Here is a 21,743-nt window from a genome sequence, read left to right on the forward strand (position 1 = left end):
GGTCAAATAAGTTCCCTCTTATATCCCCAACCTCTAGTTTTGAAGATGGGGAAATTTTGTTTCAAATATCTTATAAAAAATGAACAAAAACGTTGAGAAGAGTTCAAATCTAATGATATAATTTTATGTTATCCTTAAAGTACTTTCTTTAAAAATTACAAATATATATAAACTCCAATGAATTATCTTTTAACAAGAAAGTTGAAATTTAATTTACAAAGATAACTTCCATCTCCTGGTATATCGAGTCCACTCGAATTCCATAGCTTTTCCCCATAAGCAATTTTTGAGAGAGAGAGAGAGAGAGAGAGGAGAGAGAGAGAGAGAGAGAGAGAGAGAGAGAGAGAGAGAGAGAGAGGAGTACTGAAATTGATTTTATTACTGTTTTGCATACAGTATTTCAGTATTTTTGTCATGTATCCTATACAAAATTACCAATTGTTACACAACCACAAGCATCTGTAATTACAGGTACTCCACATAAAACGACCTCTCGTACAACTTTAATTCAAAGATACGCCATTTTTTTTATAACTCTGATATTTACTTAACGACCATCTCTCGAAGTTACGAATGTGCAGTGGTTGTCCATTCGTGTGCGTAAATGTTCCATGTTGTGTTCGATACGGTGGGCAGAGGCAACTGGCAGCGAACCTATCGTATCAGTACTCGACTGTTTGGATAACAGCTCTCTCACCATCACGTGTTCTTTCCTACACAATATATATCATGTTGTAGCATTTGATTGTGTGATTTTACTCTCGCATACGTACGTATTCACATATTTTTTCAAATTGTCCAAGAAAAGGAAGAGTGTATCTCCTTCAGGATCTGCTAAGAAGTGCAGAAGATCAATTACCATTGAAACTAAATAAAAAATAAAACAACATGAAGGTGGAATGAAAATTCATTCGATTGCAAGTGGTATGAGATTAGAGCATTCTACAATTTCTACGATGTTAAAGGACAACGAACGTTTAAAAGAGACAGTGAAACCAAAATGGAAACAATCGGTATTTTCTGTTGTTAAAATATATCTTAAATTGATAATAAAAAAATACATATATAAATAAATGAAGTTCAGTTAACATCAGAAAACCAGAATTATCTTAAACTTTTAGTACATATACGTTATGATGTCGACTAAATCTAAAGGTCAGCTGAAATCAAATGTTTTATTTTAAGCCCAGCTTAGAATTGAAGATATAATAAAATATGTTGTAAATATATTCTTTGTATAGCATTTAAATGAGGTTATAAAGAAACAAAGATTTCATTTGTTACAGAGAGAGAGAGAGAGAGAGAGAGAGAGAGAGAGAGAGAGAGAGAGAGAGAGAGAGAGAGAGAGAGAGAGAGAGAGAGAGAGAGAGAGAGGTAGCTGTCCAGAGTCTGCAAGTCAAGCGCTACAAACCTGCAAAACCTATCAAATCTATTGTCTTTTCAAGTATATTGGTAGGCCTAGGTACGGTGACTGATAATGAATGTAACCAAACCATATTTACCTTACATTTTACTCTCTCTCTCTCTCTCTCTCTCTCTCTCTCTCTCTCTCTCTCTCTCTCTCTCTCTCTCTCTCTCTCTCTCTCTCTCTGTGTGTGTGTTGAACTCATTATGTTCATCATGAGGAGCTTACTAACAAAGCCCATAAGGAATTGGAAGTTCAAAAAAAGGAGAAAGAGAAAGAAGTGGTTGAAGAAACTAAGCAATTCAAGAAAAAGTTAAATCATAAATTAGCTTTCTTTAACTGGGGAGGTTTGGCAATGTTTAAATTGAAGGACCAGCCTTTTCAACAGTACACAAAGGTTTCAGCAGCCATTCATGATGCAATCCAGGGCTACTATATTATCAATGATGAAAAAAGCTACCATCCAGACACCACCAGATTGAATCTTTATCAAGCTACATAAACTTTATTTTGTACCTGTTCCATCAACATCAGGTGATAGATCAGTTTCACCCTTGCTTCCGTCTCTTATTGCAGACAACCATGCACTCCCTACCCCTCCTTCTCTACCTTTAGTTAATAGCAGGTAGCAGCACAGGGTCGCTGACTAACCTGTTTATTTTCGAAGCTTAGGCTAGCTTTGCATACTGTTTTGTCTAGCGGTTAATTCTATACCATCTCCTGTTTGTAAAGGCTAACAAACATTGTGCACGGTGTGTCTGGGCTCAAAGGCTTACTATTAAATGCATATTAGTGTTAGTGGTACTGTATTAATAAACAATGATATTTCTAAGTCATATTGATTGCTAAGTGAACATTATTGCTTAGCAATTATCTACAGAAAAAATCAAGATGAATAACAATTCAGTAAAACTTGAAGCATGAAACAAGATAAATTTTGCAAAACATTGATCCTTACTATTATCTTTAGGCGATGCTTCAAGAAGCTCTCTTTGTCCTCGGAAAGTGAAGTTGGAAGGAAGCGACGACATTTTGCTTAATGGTTTGTGGAAGTACTTGCCGCTGTTGAACTTCGCTTTGGCTGTTTCATTGACATCCTGAAATATTCAGTTACAATTCAGCTACTTCATTATAATTCAAATTTTTCTACTAAAGATGCTCCATAAAAATAAAAGTAACTGCAGGTTTTTAATAAAATATACTGTAAATAGAGACAAGAAAAACAATGGTGTAAACCACAATAATCTAGCATTAAGACATTCAAAACTTTGGAATCAAATAAAAAGTAACTGCTAAATTACAAACTTGAAATTAATGATACCTACCCTACTACAAAAGTACAACTATTGTAGAAAGTTTAGAATATAAAGGGTTATATAATGATTATACAAATTCTAAACACTATACAATAATCTATTACAGTACATATAAAATTTGTTACTTAATAAATATAGTACTATTACATACGCCATACTTGACAAGAGACAGCTTAATAGATCACTATCCATTATTAATCTATAATGGTATCATCTTTTCAATAATACAAAATCCTTCTGAATGGTTAAACTGGGTATAATAATTTTTGTGCCTTTTCTTCACAACTTGTGGCACTTCACATAAACTTTCTAATATTACTTCTTTCATAATATGTTTCCTTATGAAAAATATACATTCAGTATTGTATTGCAAATATTTTCTTAGCAAAATATAAAATGAACAGGGATTACTAAAATTATTTTGCTTTTCCCAAATCACCTGTTTTCTTTTTTTTACATACAGTACAAATAAATCTTATGCTAATATGTGGAATAAGCACAACACGCTTCTCCCATTTTATTAATTTCTATTGATTTGTAGAGAATTAGTGTGTAGTGGCAAAATACAGAGTTCATTTTGGAAGCATTACCTGCCACCTGGCAAAACTGAGAAAAAACCCAAAAATTTTTCCATAAGAGAATACAATCATATTCTTTCAAGATTTTCAGCCTAAGCAAGAGAGTTGTAATCTAACAGTTTGGAGAAGGTGGGCCTTTTCTTAGCATCATTATTGACTTTTTGAAAAACAGATCGCAAAGAGTTGTTCATGATGAACACCATAGTAAGTACTGTATAAGAATGTGATAGCTGGTGTTCCTCAGGGTAGTTTACTTAGCCCATTACTTTTTATAATAACCCATACACATATGTGGTTTGTGAAAAAAATAGGCTCTTTACATGTGCAGATGATACTACACTCTTTGCATCAATTCCATCTCCTGAATGTAGAGCTTGGGTTGCTGAGTCCCTTAATAAAGATCCTCTCTTGCAAGAGGATGTGGTGGTCACAGAAGTGTTGGGGAGCAACGAGCAACCTCCTGTTCATGATGCGAAGATCGATGGGTGGAAGAACGATAGGAGGGAGAGTGTTCCCATGTTGGAGAAAGCGATACTGTGGTAACGTGAGATCGATTGTTACTACTGCCCGAGAGGCAGGTCAGTTTGACAACATTTGCTGGGAAGGTAACTCACACGTTTGTAGGAGTAAAGGCTGACCGATAAGCGACAAAACGCATTGAAGAGGCTCACGAACAGGAGATCGAACGTGTTCCACCGGAGAGCAACGCGATGGTTTGAGAACGTTCTGGTTTATGGACAAACACTGGTTTGTTGGGTGATTAATGCGCGTTTCTTGAGACGGTGAAGGTTTACGCGACTCGTGAGGTTGTTGGGGTGAATGCCGTCGGATTCACCTGACGAGCATGTGAATGCTGATGAGCAGGTGACCGTTGCCAAGCAGGGGATTGCTGAAGAGTCGGGGAATGACTGGCAGGCAAACACTGATGAGCAGGTGAACGCTGCCGAGCGGGTGAACGCTGATAAGCAGGCAATCGCTATAGAGCTGGTGAATCCTGACGGCCAGGTAAATGCTGACTAACAGGCGAATGCTGTCGAACAGGCGATCGTTGAAGAGCAGGCGATCGTTGAAGAGCAGGCGATCGTTGAAGAGCAGGCGATCGTTGAAGAGCAGGCGATCGTTGAAGAGCAGGCGATCGTTGAAGAGCAGGCGATTTTCAATGTGGAAGCAATTCCTGAGTTGTCAGCGATTCTCGCCTAGTGGTAGCACGGAGAGAAGTCGAACGCATTAGCGATTCACGAACGTTCGATCGCTTAGATGGAGCATGGGATGTCGTTCATTGCCGATAGTCAGGCGATTCACGCTTTGGAAGCGACGTAGGCGATTTACGAGTAACCACACACTTAGGTGGTACACAAGAAATCGCTCGATGACGATGGCCAGACGATTTACGAGCTAGACGCGTCGGTGCAGAAATAGCTCAATGCCGAAGGTCAGGCGATTCATGCATTGAAAGCGATGGAGAAGATGATTCATGAGTAACCAACCGCTTAGGTGGTACACGAGAAGTCACTCGATAACGATTGTCAGACTATTCATGAGGTGAACGTGTGGGGGATTCATGGTCTGCTGGACAATGATGAGACTGTCGACCAGGAGAACGTTGGGGAAGAGCCTGGTGAGACGTAGAGTGACGAGATAAGATCAGAGACGGAAGCGAAGGCTGAACAGTTTCTTCCAAAGAAGACAGGAGGAGTGGAGGTGAAGAGACATCTCTTAGCTGATGAGATAACAGCACCCTCAAGGCGAAGAGGAGGACGGACACAGCGAAGTTATCTGCCGCCGACGCGACGATGTAGAAGCGTGGGATCAGCAGGCTGACCGACAGCAGGCCTCCGAAGAGCAGTCTCTATGTGAGACCCTTTACTCGATAGGGAAACACTCATCGGAGAGACGTACCTCAGACTTTGGTCTCCCCCCAAGAGATGTTTGTCTGGGGAAGGAGCAAAGACCTCGGCAGCAGAACATGGAGAAACAGACGCAGTCACATGAGCAGCTGGCAGGGCAGCAGAAGAGCTCTACGACACCACAACATCGACGACGGATAAGAAGTCGACGTCTGAAGCCGACGCATGCTGAAGGTCAGTACCCCGGTGCAAAACCCGCAGCAATGCCTCCTTAGAAGGTTCACCGGGCAAACCCAACGACGGCCAGAGCTGAAACAGAGAAAAAAGAGAAAAAGCCTCACTCGGGGGGAGAGCCAGGGCAACACCGCTAGGGGAGGCAGCACCATCTCTCGAGGGCCAAGGTTGGCCAGGTGATCATTAGCCTACGCTACTCCTCGTCGGCTCCCCGGAGGAAGCCGTCCAAGTAGGAGCTACGGAGGAAGGTCAGGAGGCGGAGGAAGAAGTCTTGGGTTTCTTCTGCTTCGAGGGGAAGAATTCCACTTAGACTTCTTCTTCCGTCTATGCCCATACCTTTCCCACTGTAGGAAGACCACTCCCGACACTCACTACACTTATTATCTTTGTCACAGCGCTGTCCTCCTAAAGGTGCGGGGATCCGTCTCCACAGTAGACAAACTTTCCGCAGGTGTGGCCTTTAGTTCCCGAACAAGTCCGCATGGCTGTAGGAGAACACAGGACACACGTACATACAGTGAAAGAAAAAGCAAAAAAGCAATTAGTGGCAATCCAAAAGTTGGAGAGGATGAAGGTCGGTGACAAATGCACTCCATCTGAGCCAGAAGCAAAGTGAGCGCAATCACAGGTGTGTGAGTGGGAGGGGTAGTAAGCTAATCCCCTTACACCCCGCTAACTAGCAAGATGGGTAGTTAACCCTTGCTAAATTTTAATGGCTCGTCTTTTCAGCTTTGCCGAAAGTAATACCCCTCTCAATAGCATTGGTTTGTACCAGTTACGGAACAAACATAAGTGTACCAAACTAACAAATTATACTCTCACAAAGTTATTAGACCGCATTGCCAGCAGTCCTAAAGCCAAAAAATTGCAACACTAAACCATGACTCTAACATAATGTTTAGCAAATAACTACTTGGTACTTCATTGAGCTGCCTCTAAAATCTTTTCCAAAGAAACATTTTAGCAAAAAATTGTGATGCAGATGTACTTCTTATAACAAAAACCCTATTTTCAAATCTTTCATAATTCTTGGATCAAATACTTTTGAGTTTTCGAGATCATTACTAAATTTGGATCCAATACTTGTGAGCTTTAGAGATTAAAGTTAAACATTTTGGTATAATGGAATCTTATAATAGGAGTGATATATGTTCCAGACTACCATTGCAACACAAATGATAAGCAGTTTAGTACACTTATTTTAGCGAGAGGATGGATATTAGAATCGGGGAAAATATCTTGGTCTTCTGCTTTGCCATCTAGTTGTTTAAAAGAGCAACTAGCAATGCAGAAATGCGTGTTTTGCAGCAGAAGGGACTAAGATAAACAAATAATCAAAGCACTACTAGAGTTCTCTTGCTTGAGGGTACACTTAGGCAGCCCATTCTATTCAACTTCTCTTCATCTTGTTGTTATATTTTTTATAGTTTATAAAACGGATTTTGAGCGAAGCGAAAAATCTATTTTTGGGTGAGATAGCCATGGCGTCCTGATGGAAGGTTCCTTTTTGGTAGCTTCCTTGGGTATATAACTACTAGATATTCCCAGAGAATTTAACCACAGGTTATCACAGAATTCTAACTTCTGGAGCGAGTATCCTAAAGGTTTCCCTTTTAAGACATCGTATATCAACAGGGGACGCATGTATTAACGCGCCACATAGCTATCTACACCCTAAACAGAGTTAACACTTCGGTGTGTAGGGGCGGAGAATAGCTGGGAGCCGTTCCACAGCTAATCTCGTTCGTGGCTGCTTTTGGTACTCGAGACGTAAACAAACGGGCGCCATTGCTAAATGACGTCACGTCCGTCGTCATCCTGAAGCCAGTTGCTTGCCGATCGCCATGATACAGCAGAGCAGGGTGGGACCTAAAAACTGGACGAAGTAGCAGGGAGGGTCCATCAGGACGCCATGGCTATCTCACCCAAAAATAGATTCTTCGCTTCGCTGAAAATCCGTTTTTTGGGCTCAAGCCATGGCGTCCTGATGGAAGAATACCAGAGAATCAATGTATCGTGGTAGATTTTCCCCTATTGGGTAAGTGCCAAAGGCTTTGAACAAGGTAGCATAGTAATCTTAATAAAAGAACCGTAGGGAAGAAACCTTCCTGCCCCCTTGGCAGTGAAGTTCCCACGGGCCATGCCGAGATCAAAGTGGTTATCGAAGGGCTATTCACCCTGCTAGAAGAACCTGAAGAACTTGGAGACAAGACTGAATGGTTGGCATTCGTATAGGAACATTCTCGAAGGCAGACGAGTGGTGGTTGGACACTGTATGTAGAGGAGAATAGTCTCGTCTCTAAGGTATGAAGAGTAAGTATTCGTATTGGAATATTACATTGCAAAGGTGAATATATAATAAGTGTTAAGACCTTAGTATCTTCATTAACCATAAGGAAGGGGATAATAAAACTATGACAGACATGTATTTCATAGTATAAGTAGGAGCGGATTGAGACGCACAAGTAATAAAATAAGAATTTTATTTCACAATTGCAGAAAAATTAAATGAATTGCAATAATAAGTAAAGCTAATTTACGACAAATTATAATGTACATAGTAATAAAGACTTGCTCTTGAATCTGAAAGGGAATTTCAAATTTATTAGTAGGCACTCGTTCTCGAGGAACGTCAGTCTTTAATTAAAACACATCATGCTCTAGGCATGCGGCACTCGTGTGACGACTATGACATTTCACCTGGGATAAGAACAGTTATAAGAAAGCACTAAGTGTTTTCGACATCACTACGTATCGCTCGAGGGTCAACATAGGCACCCAAAGAGTTAGAGTCCCAAGTAACTCGCTGTTCTATGCAGAGTTAGGTGCAGGTTTCATAACACTACCTGCGGCTACCACAAAATGTTTGACTTCATGCACTTGTTTCGCATAATGTTTGAAGAAAACACGCGAGGACTTCCAGCCTGTGAAACTTTTAAGGCTTTCGAAGTCCATACTCTGAAAGAAATTCAGAGACGATGCAACTTTTCTAGGATCGTGACCGGCGGGTGTACTGTCAGGATCCGCTCTGCGAATGAAGTAGGTGATTTTCGCTCTTAGTTGTTTCAGTGACAGGTCGCTGCCCGATGTTTCTCCTTTGAAGAGTTGGCCTCCACCAAAGTTCGAAGTTCTGCGAAGATAGACCTTGAGGCTCTCTACTGGGCATAGAGAGGCATCTTCCTTCAGGGGGCATATTCTCCAAGGGCCCCATCTTTTGGTGGGTAATTCGTTTTTGGCGAGAAACGTCGGATCCGGGGAGAGGGTAAGGTCTCCTGAATCAGTAAACAGGATATGACCCTCTTCTCTTGATAATGCCACTATTTCACTGACTCAGGCTCCTGAAGCAAGAGCAAAGAGAAATATAACTTTCTGAGTCAGATCCTTGAGAGGGCATGAATCATTATCCAAGTTGGAGGCGAAATGGAGCATCTTGTCCAATGACCAGGAGATCGGTTTCGGTGGGGGTGCTGGGCGTAGACGAGCGCATGCTTTCGGCAGTTTATTGAAGATGTCGCTGGACAGATCAATTTGGAAGGCATACAACAGTGGTCTAGTCAAGGCCGATTTGCAAGTAGAAATCGTATTGGCTGCTAATCCCTGTCCATGAAGGTGAATAAAGAAGGACATGCAAAAATCAATGGTGATTTCCGTAGGATTTTTTGCCTTGACGAATGAGACCCATTTTCTCCAAGATGATTCGTATTGCCGTCTTGTGGATTCGGTCTTGTATTCCTCGAGGAAGTCTAGACTTTTCTTCGAGATCCCAAACCTCTTCTTCGCGGCTAGGGAGAGAAAATCATGAGATGAAGGTCCTTGATTTCCGATGATGAAGCGAAGACAGTCGACTTCTGTACTTGTTGGGAGAGAACTGGGCCCGGGAGAGGGATCAGCGTGGGCTGCAGCTCCAGGACCAGGGGGTACCAGTTGCTCCGGGGCCACTTGGGAGCCACTAGGGCCGCTGTCCCTTTGAAGGTTCTCAGCTTGGAGAGGACTTTCAGCAGAAGGTTGGTGGGAGGGAACAGGTAGATCTTAGACCATCTGTTCCAATCCAGGGACATGGCGTCCACCGCCTCTGCCTTGGGGTCCTCGTACGGGGCCACATAACGAGGAAGTTGATTGTTGTCGCTCGTTGCGAAGAGATCGATCTGAAGTTCCGGGACTTGGTGGGAGATGAAGGAGAATGATCTTGCGTCTAGAGACCATTCCGACTCTATCGGGCTTGTCCGGGATAGAGCGTCCGCCGTCACGTTGCGGAATCCTTGTAGGTGAACTGCAGATAGGTGCCACTTCTTCCTCTCTGCCAGACGGAAGATTGTTAGAAGCACCTGATTTATCTGGGGCGATCTTGAGCCTTGGCGATTGAGACATCGAACTACCACCGAGTTGTCTAGGGTTAGACGAATATGGATCGAGGGAGGCGGGGAGAGTTTCTTCAGTGTTAGAAGGACCGCCATGGCCTCCAAGATGTTGATGTGAAACGTCTTGAATAGTGGAGACCACGTGCCTTGAGCCTGTTTCTGGTGGGAGTGACCTCCCCAACCCTCCAGCGAAGCGTCCGTGTGGATGTTGAGTGATGGAGGTGGGTGTTGAAGAGGGATGGACCTTTTCAGGGCCTTTGCTTCCGACCACGGCTTGAGGAGAAGTCGAAGTCTGTTTGGGAGCCGTCTCTTGAGGTCTCTTCGAGCGATGGATGCAGAACGTCTCCAGACTCCCGCGGCATCCTTTAGCTGTGCACGAAGCACCGGGTTTGTCACTGAGGCGAATTGTAGAGAGCCTAGAACTCGTTCCTGCTGGCGTCTTGAGATCCGCTTGGATTTCAGTAGTCGCTTGACAGACCCTGCTATTTCCTTCCTTTTCTTCTGGGGGATGGAAAGGCGGTGTGACTGAAGGTTCCACTGGATTCCTAACCATTGGAACTTCTGAGCTGGAGAGAGGCGAGATTTCTTCACGTTTATCTTGAATCCCAGGTGTTCTAGGTACTGGGTGACTTTGCTGCAGGATTTTAAACAATCCTCGGGCGATGGAGTCCAGATTAGCCAATCGTCGAGGTAGGCCATCACCTGGACGTCTCGGAGGCGGAGCTGTTGTACTATGGCATCCGCCAGCTTTGTAAAGATCCGAGGGGCCACGTTGAGGCCGAAGGGCATGGCCCTGAAGGCGTAGCTTTTCCTTTGGAGTCGAAATCCTAGGTAGGAGGAAGCGTGATGGTTCATTGGAACGTGCCAGTAGGCATCCGCCAGGTCTATGGAGACCGTGTAAGAACCTCGAGGCAGAAGGGTCCTTATCTGTTGAAGAGTCAGCATCTTGAATTTGTCGTTCGCTATGAACTTGTTGAGGGGGGATAAGTCCAGAATGACTCTGAGTTTGTCGGAGTCTTTCTTGGGGACGCAAAACAGTCTCCCTTGGAACCTGGTGGACTTTACCCTCCTTATCACCTTCTTGTTCAAGAGATCTAGGACATATTCTTCCAGAAGGGGGGTTGATCGTTGGAAGAATTGCTGGAAGGTTGGGGGTGGTTGAGTCCAACTCCAGCCTAGACCTTTCTTGACGATGCTGTGTGCCCAGGGATCGAAGGTCCAACGATCCTGGAATTGGCGGAGTCTTCCTCCCACCGGAAGCACTTCATTGCTTCTGGTGTCCCGAGGGCTTACTGCCTCGGCCGCTAGCTCCCCTTCCTCCTCTGCCTCTGGAGGGGCGGCGAGATGCGTCTCTGCTTGCACCCCTGTTTGAGCCTCTACCTTTGGGACGAAAGGTAGTTGTCCGTTGCTCAAAGGCAGGGGTGAAAACTGGTGACTGGGACAAAACCGGTTGGGTGACCAGCTGAAAGGTCTGTTGTGGCTGAGCAGCCACTTGGGGAGTAGCGGGTCCCGGAAACTGTCGTCGCTGTTGACGTTGCTGGGGGTTTTGCTTGGAGGATTTCCTCTTAGGTTGAGGGCCATCGTCCTGAGAGGATTTCCTCTTTTTTGACATGCCCCACTTATTGAGAAGGTTCCTATTCTCAGTGGCAGCCTTGTCAGTGATCTCTTTCACGAGATCGGAGGGGAAGAGGTGTTTACCCCAGATGTTGGAGGAAATCAGCCTCCGGGGTTCGTGTTTCACAGTGGCACTTGAGAACACGAATTCTCGACAGGCTCTCCGAGCCTTCATGAAGTGGTACAAGTCCTTCACCAGAGTCGCCATGTGGGATTTGGCGAGTACCATGTAGTGGTCTGGGGCTCTGGTGTCACCAGCCATGACATCAAGTTGTACCTGGAGGGACATGGATGCTGCGAGCCTTTCCTTCGTATCTTGTTCCCGACGAAGGAGATGGTCGTTGAGTTTCGGGAGGTCTTCGTTAAACTGACGTCCGGCTACGTCAGGATCTAGCTTTCCCACCACGAAGGTATGCTGGATATCCTTCCAGTGTCGAGCGTCGGGGGGAGTTACCATGGAGAAGGGTCTGCACTCCTCCAGTGCAGGGCAGGGTTTTCCTTCTTCCACAGCCTTGTGGCACGCAGCGAAGGCCTTTTCCGTGAAGGGAAGGACTGCATCGTCGGGTGCGACGTAAGTAGGGTGCTTCTTGCTCAGGGCCGGAAGCTTAGAGCAGGTAAAACCTCTACTTTTGAATGCGGTGGCTAGCATAGCCTGAGCCTTCGAGAGATCGAACACTATCACCTCCTTGGGTTCGGTCTCTTCTTTAGAGGCAGGTTCAGAACGAAGCCGGACGTAACAGTCCGGGTAAGCCTCAAAGTTCGGGAAGAACTCCACATCTTCCAGGGGGACCGTGCCGATCTTATCGCTGATAAAGATCCTGCCAGTCGCGATAACCATATGCTCGGCATACCTCCAAGGGTTGGCATGTGAGCATGCAGGGAGGTCCTTAACCGAGATCTTCTTCGGTTCTTTGGACCCTCCCATGGACCTGATGAACTCGTGAGTCTCTTGAAGTCTCTCATCCATAATGGCTTTAATCATCCGGAACATCTCTTGGGCGGATGGGATGGGTTCCGGGGTAGCGGAGGTAGACGGGAGAGACACTTCCGTCGGTGTAGGAGTAGGGGCGGTGATGGAAGGCGGAGCGACCTCCTGCTCCGACTCGGTGTATTCCACCTGGTCCTCTTCATCTTCCGCGCCTTGGGCCATGAGGGTCTTCTCCGTGTCCTCCGAAATATCCGACATGTGTTCATCGTTCTCGGAATCCAGGCGACACTCGTGCATGGACTGGGCCATGACTACGTCTGGTTCCACCGTGATCTGGACGGTGGGGATCTGGTCTTTGGGTACCACAGAATCAGGGGAGGCCTTTGGGAACAGTAGGGCCCTCATGTCTTCAGTGGCCAGGTATGGTCCAGTGGCGTTCTTTTGGAAGCCACGCACCCACTTGCGTAGCTTATCCCGAGAAGCGTCCCTGATCTTCACTGAGGGAGGGTTATGAAAGGCATCGACTAGGCGATCCTGGCAGACCATACAGTTCTGCGGGTCCCAGAACTTCAGATCCCCTTTCTTGTTGGCACAAGGGGCGTGGGTCCTACACGCCGTATGCCCGTAGAAGTGCGGGCGCTTCACTGCACAGAAGCCGTAGTCACACTTCATTTGCTCCTCCTGTAAAAGAAAGAGAATATGAGTATGGGGGGGGGGGGGTCATAAGAATGACTCTTAAACTAAAGTTAAATATTAATCATTAATTTTAACTTGACAATAGGTGTGATGCACAGAGGAAGGGCTGAGAGAGGATAGGTACATACTCCGTGTATCTCGCCCGGCTAGTTACCGTAACCTTCATCCATGGACAATCCGAAGTGACCGAAGGCACAGGATAGAATTCAATATAGAATGCCCGTAGGGCAGTGGGAATTCTATTGGAAATTGTCAAGGATATAAGGCTGGGACTGAGGCCACTCAGTTCCAGAATTGGGGACTAGAAGATCCCATAGGGTAACGGTTTCCGGCAACCAGCCGTGCTAAGATACACACAGCATGCTGGAAATCTGTGATATGCAAGAAGACAGCATGATTACTAATAGAACGGTAATAAAATACCGATCCCTTTACGTAAACAAGTCATCTGGTTGCAGTGTAGGGCTATCAATATCAGATGATAGCTATTAGAAGGGGGTGCAAGTCGCCTTGACGCCTTCGGAAGGCTCCGGCAGACCGCCGGCACGCCGAAGGCCGCTCCAGCAGAGTTTCTGGCATTAGGGAAGACAATATAGAAGTCAAGAGTAATACCAGGGTGGCGGCCGCCGGCACAGCGGCGGCACGCCGGCACAGCGGCGGCACGCCGGCACAGCGGCGGCACGCCGGCGGGGAGCGGCGGCTCCGGCAGCCAGAGGTTGCCGGCTTGGTGACAGGAACAAGGATGGTTATAGCAGAACCGGACTGCCGGCGGCGGATGCCGGCACTCCAGGGGACGGCCGGTGGACGGACGACCAAGCTATGAGGAAAGAGGGAAGGCCATCGGCTGGATGCCGGCGGCAGGCGGCAGTCCCCCGGCACACGGAGGACTGGCTGCCCAGGGGGTAAGGGATAAGTCACCAAGGTAGGAGGTGGGTATCACCGACAGTGGAGGCGCCAAGGGACCGGCACCAGGATTGTGAAAGAGACAGAAGGAGGGATGTAGGGGTCCGGCCACGGACCCCCAGACATCCCACCTCAGTGGGTGTACCCATGATAGAGGCTAGCCCTATCACCCAGAAGCAGGGGCCGCAGAGGACCGGGAGCTAAGGTAGCCCAAGGGAGGGCTAGGGGACACCCAAGAGGGGGGGGGAACCCCTGCAGACAGAACGCATCCAGTGGCTAACCCCATAGGACACTATGAAGGGTATATGTACCAGAGCGGACTGCACACAGGAGCTCAAGGTAGCCCTATCACTCCACCCTAAGGAGGAGTTGTAGGACAGGGGACAGATGGGTATAGACTAACCTAAGTATAGGCTAGGCCATACAAGAGATAGGTGGGGAGGGGAGATGAGAAGGGTCTTCTGTGGAGGAGGTTCTGTACCAGAGCGGCCACCGAGGAAGGGAGGACACTCCCTAGCCTAAGGTAAGGCAGCTTGTCTGAAAACGGTGCATGGGTATCGTTTCAGCAAGGTACGCAACAAACCCCTCCAAAACCTAACCTAGATCAGGGATGTTACGTCCTGAACTAGGAAGGATGGAAGATGTATCGCTATTGCAGGGATGGTCGGAGACCTAACCCCAGCAATAGAGGAAGGACTAGTCGTTCCTCATTCTCGGACGCAACCCTAAGGGGGAATCATTCCCTTAGGGAGGACAGAGAAGCGATATAAACTCTGATAAGAGCTTGAACCCCTTACGTGGTAGGGGGGGCAAGGTTATGCAGAGGGGATGCCCTAAGGCAGGGGATGAAGGAAGCATATAGGGGTCCTACGGGTAGGTTAAGTTAGAAAGACTCACTATCTAACCTGTCCCTTATATGGTCCCTGAAGGCGAAAACACTTGCATCACAGTCAAAAGTATTGTAAAATAATGCCACTATCTTCATAATAACCTAGGATTACTGATAAATATCATGCATGAACACTGATATAGGCGCTCTGGCCTAGGGGCTATAGTAGCCAACTGGTATGGGGTCAGTCGATGACCGATAAAAAGGCGTCAAAACACGATATAAAAGCTCCTAGCTATGAAGACTAAATAACTAATAGTATCGATTAGTTAAAGAGGCCGGAAAAAACGCTGTTGAGGCTAACTAAATAAGGCATGCAAACAACAGCGACGCCATAAAATGGCGGGTCCGGTCGAGGCACAGCTCTGCCACAAAACATCAAATATCTCGAAAAGTAAAATTTACTTTACGGTCAGAGCTTAATTAAATAATACTGGAACCTTGTACTCAACTTTCCAGAAGAAGGCGAGGCCGAAGGTAGCGACATGACGAAGATGCAGGTTGATGAAAAGAGCGTAGGGAAAATCCGTCTAAGTAAGGCAAGCTACTAGCAGAAGGAAGACGACGGACGTGACGTCATTTAGCAATGGCGCCCGTTTGTTTACGTCTCGAGTACCAAAAGTAGCCACGACCGAGATTAGCTGTGGAACGGCTCCCAGCTATTCTCCGCCCCTACACACCGAAGTGTTAACTCTGTTTAGGGTGTAGATAGCTATGTGGCGCGTTAATACATGCGTCCCCTGTTGATATACGATGTCTTAAAAGGGAAACCTTTAGGATACTCGCTCCAGAAGTTAGAATTCTGTGATAACCTGTGGTTAAATTCTCTGGGAATATCTAGTAGTTATATACCCAAGGAAGCTACCAAAAAGGAACCTTCCATCAGGACGCCATGGCTTGAGCCCAAAAAGGAAATATATTATTTTTCCTTGTTTCCTTTGCTCACTGAGCTATTTTATCTGTTGAAGCTCCTGGGCTTTAGCATCCTGCTTTTCCAACTAGGGTTGTAGCTTAGCAAGTAATAATAATAATAATAATAATAATAATAATAATAATAATAATAATAACAATAATACAAGGAGATTTTGAATCAGAGATTTAACGTATACCATCAGACCCTTCACTGATTGGTGCTCTAGAACCCCTAGCTATTGCTTGAGGAGTTAGGGTAGGCCGTTAGGGTTTGAGATAGGGTAGGTCAGGCCTGAAAAACTCTCAAACAGAGACTTGTTACTCTTCTAAGCTTCCACAAAAAAAGTTAATGATGTTACAGCTTTATAAGCTCTGGTGTCCCTCAGGGTAGTGTTCTTGGCCCATTACTTTTCATACTATATACACATGACATGTGGTTTGGTCTAGAAAACAAGCTTGTTGCATATGCAGATGATGCTACTCTCTTTGCATCAATTCCCTTTCCTGAATGTAAATCTGGGGTTGCCCTTAATAGAGATCAAGCTAAAATTAGTGCATGGTACAAATTATGGGGTATGCAGTTGAATCCTAACAAAACTCAAAGTATGATTGTAAGTAGGCCAAGGACCGTGGCTCCTCAACATCTGGATCTCAGCATTGATAATGATTCTTTAATTTTGTATGACTTAAAATTTTAGGTGTGACTCGCGATAGCAAATTTACTTTTGAGAAACACACTAGGTCTGTGTCTTCTTCAATTGCACAAAACATTGGCCTACTGAGAAAGTCTTTCAAGATTTTTGTTGATCAATCTATTCTGAAAAATAGTTTTAATTCTTTCATTTTACCTTGTTTAGAGTATTGTTCTCCTGCCCGGTCTTCAGCTGCTGATTCTCATCTTAATTTGTTGGACAGGAACTTATGGTCTATTAAATTTCTTATTCCTGAGTTAGATAGTAATCTATGGCACTGTCATTCAATTAGTTTATTATGTATGTTGCATAATATATTTCTGGGTCGACCTGTGACGCCCGGTGAAAAGGGTCCTTCTTATCTCTTTTCTGATATAAATACTTCCAAATATACCAGAGAAAGTTAAAGCATGGAATGCAGAGGTTACTACCCTCGCGCGCGCACCCTGCGGGCGTCGTGTATAAAGATAGGGCGTGTGAAAACCACTATTCACAGGTCATATTCCATTTAGATAAATCCTTCATCAAAAGGGGGAGCCGCCACAGCGGCACTAACCAAACTCACCTGAACCACTCAGCGACGCCCGCCCCGAGCGCCATTTACACATCCTTCTTTTGGACTCGTGTTTGACGATTACCCTGTTTTTGTGCTCTCGTGTTTTGGCTGTTTTTTGGATTTCTTCGCCATGGCTGAGGCTCTCCTTACCCCTACGCCAATGTTAAGTACCATAGATTGTTTTGACATTATTTTTAGTCCCGGGCAAGTTAATGTTAAGTAATAGGAAGTGTTCTAGTGCGTTCGGCTTTATGCCTTCCCGAGGCCCACGCGGCCATTTTTGTTGTTTACCCTCAGTACATTTCAGTTTTGCTTGATTTGTTGCCCTTTTGGTACTTTTGTCATTCTAGGTTCCTTTTAATCTTATACTAGATTATAGGCTTGATGCCACCTATTTTGAACCGATTTATTATTATCATTGGTTGGTACTTATTAGTCATTTACGAGTCCGTATCTTCTTAACGAAGAATAGCGTTTTTTATAATTCTGACCCTCCTTTACATTCAGATCTTCCAGGACAGTTCCATCCTGTTCGTAATACTAGGTATGTAGTTAATTCTAATAGGCGGGCCTTCTCCATCAGGAGGCTCTATACGACACAGTACTCTAGATGTTTTATTCCAGCTGTGACCAAGTTGTGGAATGATCTTTCTAATCGGGTAGTTGAATCGGTAGAACTTCAAAAGTTTAAACTCGCAGCAAATGTTTTTATGTTGAACACGCTTACATAAGTCCTTTTATAGTTTATATACCAAATATCTGTTATAATGTTGTTAATTTTTTTGAAATATCTCATTTTATTATTACTTCTTATATCGTTTATTTATTTTCTTGTTTCCTTTCATCACTGGGCTATTTTTCCCTGTTGGAACCCTTGGACTTATAGCATCTTGCTTTTCCAACTAAGGTTGTAGCTTAGCTAGTAATAATAATAATAATAATAATAATAATAATAATAATAATAATAATAATAATAATAATAATGAATGTTAAAACTAAACTTGTTAAGTCAAAAACTGAAGTGGCATTATTGTCATCATTCCTTTTAAAATCAACTGGCCTAGTTTGCTCCAGATTTCCAAGTGAACTAAAATAAATCTTTCTTCGGCACTTTAAACTCTAATCTGATCAACAACAATGAAAAATACTTACCAAGAGGAACAGTGAGGGTTTCACACTCCTCACAATAAATCTCTAAATAAAAAAATTGTCCTCAGCACAAAAAACAAAAAGAATGCAAATCAAGATAACTCAAAAACACATTCTTTGTGCAACTCTGTAGCAATTACTAACAAATCTGGGAGAATATATCTTTAAACTACTAAAAGAAATAAAAAAATGACAATCTGGAGACAATGTCAACTTTGTTACAAGCTGACTTAAAGACTGGAGGAGCTGATACGACATACCCAGCATGTTAAGGCTGATAGACTCATTGTTTATCATTATTATTACTAGCTAAGCTACAACCCTAGTTGGAAAAGCAGAACGCTATAAGCCCAAGGGCTCCAACAAGGAAAAATAGCCCGGTGAGGAAAGAAAATATGGAAATAAATAAACAATATGAGAAATAATGAACAAATAAAATATTTCAAAAACAGTAACATCAAAACAGATATTACATACTATAAAAAGACTTATGTCAGTCTGTTAAACATAAAAACATTTGCTGCAAGTTTGAACATTTGAAGTTCTACGTACGGAACTACCTGATTAGGAAGATCATTCCACAACTTAGTCACAGCTGGAATAAAACTTCTAGAATATTGTGTAGTATTAAGCCTCATGATGTAGAAAGCCTGACTATTAGAATTAACTACATACCTAGTATGTATATAGTATGAAAAGTAATGGGCTAAGAACACTACCCTATCACATTCCTATACTCACTATGCTATCCATCAACAACTCCTCTTTGTGATCTATTTCTTAAAAATTCAATAACAATGCTAAGAAACAACATACCCATTCCCAACTGTTTGAGTTTGAAAACAAGGGCTCCATGATTAACATGGTCAAAGGAAGCAATAAAATCAAGGCCAATCATACATACATCCTGACCACAATCAAGGGATTTCTGTACAGCATTGATTTTAAAAAGGGCATCACATGCTCCAAGGCCTTTAGGAAAACCAAATTGCAAACTAGTGAACACATGATTAGCTTCAGCAAACCTATTAAGACATTTTGCCAAAATAAGTTGAAAAACTTTAGACAATATGAGAGTTATGGAAATTGGGTGGTAATCTGTTGGGACTTGAGCTATCACAATTCACAAACACATTTACATAGTGGTGGGTAACATTACCAATTCTCCAACAAGTTCTAAAAGCTCCTCTTCTTGCTAACTTGCACGAAATAATAGATAACTTTAGAGCTAAGAAATATGCAGGAAAAATACCATTTGAGTCTACTTTTCCATAAGTATCAAGGTTCATCAAGAGAGCTTTAATTTTACGAGATCAAAAAACGGATTTTGAGCGAAGCAAAAAATCTATTTTTGGGTGAGATAGCCATGACGTCCTGATGGAAGGTTCCTTCAGTAGCTTCCTTGGGTATATTTAACTACAGGGATATTCCCAGAGAATTAAACTAAAGGTTATCACAGAATTCTAACTTCTGGTGCGAGTACCCTAAAGGTTTCCCTCTAGGAAATCGTATATCAACAGGGGACGTATGTATTAACACGCCACATAGCTATCTGCACCCCATATAGAGTTAACACTTCGATATGGAAAGGTGGAGAATAACTGGGGAGCCGTTCCACAGTTACACTCGTCCGTGGCTGCTTTTGGTACTCGAAACGTAAACAAACGGGCGCCATTGCTAAATGAAGTCACGTCCGTCCTCATCCTGAGGCCAGCTCCTTGCTAATCTCCATGATACAGCAGGACAGGGCAGGGCCTGAAAGGCTGGACTAGAATAGACGGGAGGGTCCATCAGGACGTCATGGGTATCTCACCCAAAAATAGATTTTTTGCTTCGCTCAAAATCCGTTTTTTGGGCTCAAGCCATGACGTCCTGATGGAAGTGTACCAGAGAATTAATGTATCGTGGAAAATTTCTCCTTTTAAGTAAGTGCCAAGGGCTCCGAATAGAGGTATGTAATGTGTCCTCGCTAGAGTTTCCGTGGGGATCCAGCTTCCTGCCCCCCTGGCAGAGAAGTCCCGGCGGATCATACCAAAATCCGAAGTGATCATTGAAGGGCTACTCACCCTGCGGAGAGTTCGTGCAGGACTCGGAGACAAGACAGAAGGTTAATATTCGGGTAGGAATATTCTCAAGTATAGACAAGTGATAATTAATCACTACACTCCTTGGAGGAGAGATCAATCTGGTCTCGAAGGCAGGACGAAGGTAAGTATTCAAGTAGGAATATTACACAGCATGAGTGAGTATATAATACTGTACAGGTAAATTTATATTATTCTTCTCATTCCAAAGGGAAGGGGTTAAATGAAACTATGACAATCATGTATTTCATAATAACAATAGGAGAGGAGAGAGACGCACATGTACTAAAATAGACATTTTATTTCATAGATTGCAGATTATAGTGATAACAATTGCAATAAAAAGTGTAAAGTTAATTTACAATAATAAAGAATAATGTACATAGAAAATAAAAGACTTCAATCTTGAATCTGAAAGAAATTTCACTTATAGAAACACAAGTTCCGGAGGAACGTCAGTCTTTTTCAAAGAAAAACACATCATGCCCTAAGGCATGTGGCACTCATGTGAAGTCTATGACATTTCACCTTGATAAGAACAGTCTATTAGAAACACTAAGTGTCCATGAAATCACTATGTATCACACAAGGGTCAACACAGGCACCCGTAGAGTTAGAGTCCCAAGTAACTCGCTGTTCTATGCAGAGTTAAACGGCAGGTTTCATAACACTACCTGCGGCTACCACGAAATGTTTAACTTCATGCACTTGCTTCGCGTAGTGCTTGAAGAAAACGCGCGACGATTTCCACCCTGTGAAGCTCTTGAGGCTTTCGAAATCCATGCTCTGGAAGAAATTCAGAGAAGACGCGACTTTTCTAGGATCATGACCCGCGGGTGTACTGTCAGGATCCGCTCTGCGAATGAAGTAGGTGATTTTCGCTCTTAGTTGTTTCAGTGACAGGTCACTACCCGATGTTTCTCCTTTGAAGAGTTGACCTCCACCGAAGTCTGAAGTTCTTCGAAGATAGACCTTAAGACTCTCCACTGGGCATAGAGAGACATCTTCCTTCAGGGGGCAGATTCTCCAAGGGCCCCATCTCTTGGTGGGTAATTCATTCTTTGCGAGAAACGTCGGATCAGGGAAGAGGGTAAGTTCTCCTGTATCTGTGAACAGGATATGACCCTCGTCTCTTGACAATGCCACTATTTTGCTGACTCGGGCTCCCGAGGCGAGAGCAAAAAGGAAGATAACTTTTTGAGTCAGGTCCTTTAGAGGGCACGAATCGTTGTCCAGGTTAGAGGCAAAATGGAGCACCTTGTCCAGGGACCAGGAGATAAGTTTTGGCGGAGGTGCTGGGCGTAGTCTAGCGCATGCCTTTGGTAGTTTATTGAAGATATCGCTGGACAGATCAATCTGGAAAGCGTACAGTAGTGGTCTAGTCAAAGCCGATTTGCAGGTGGAAATCGTGTTGGCTGCTAAGCCTTGTCCATGAAGGTGAATGAAGAAGGACATGCAAAAATCAATGGTGATTTCCGTAGGATTTTTTGCTTTGACGAACGAGACCCACTTTCTCCAGGAAGATTCGTATTGCCGTCGTGTGGATTCGGTCTTGTATTCCTCGAGGAAGTCTAGACTTTTC

The 21,743-nt window shown here is 44.0% G+C and overlaps 1 protein-coding gene across 4 annotated transcripts in view; it reads right to left on the bottom strand.

The window, feature by feature from the left end:
* The window catches only part of Ca-alpha1T (Ca[2+]-channel protein alpha[[1]] subunit T), a 340,709-nt gene that overhangs the window by 2,036 nt on the left and 316,930 nt on the right, over nt 1-21,743 (bottom strand). For all 4 annotated transcript variants that reach the window (XM_068362312.1, XM_068362310.1, XM_068362308.1 and 1 more), the window contains one exon: nt 2,364-2,502. In XM_068362312.1, the coding sequence (XP_068218413.1) occupies nt 2,364-2,502 (139 nt within the window). The remainder of the gene's footprint in view (nt 1-2,363; nt 2,503-21,743) is intronic.

This window comes from Palaemon carinicauda, chromosome 38 (assembly GCF_036898095.1).
Source record: "Palaemon carinicauda isolate YSFRI2023 chromosome 38, ASM3689809v2, whole genome shotgun sequence".
Classification (NCBI taxonomy): Eukaryota; Metazoa; Arthropoda; class Malacostraca; order Decapoda; family Palaemonidae; genus Palaemon; species Palaemon carinicauda.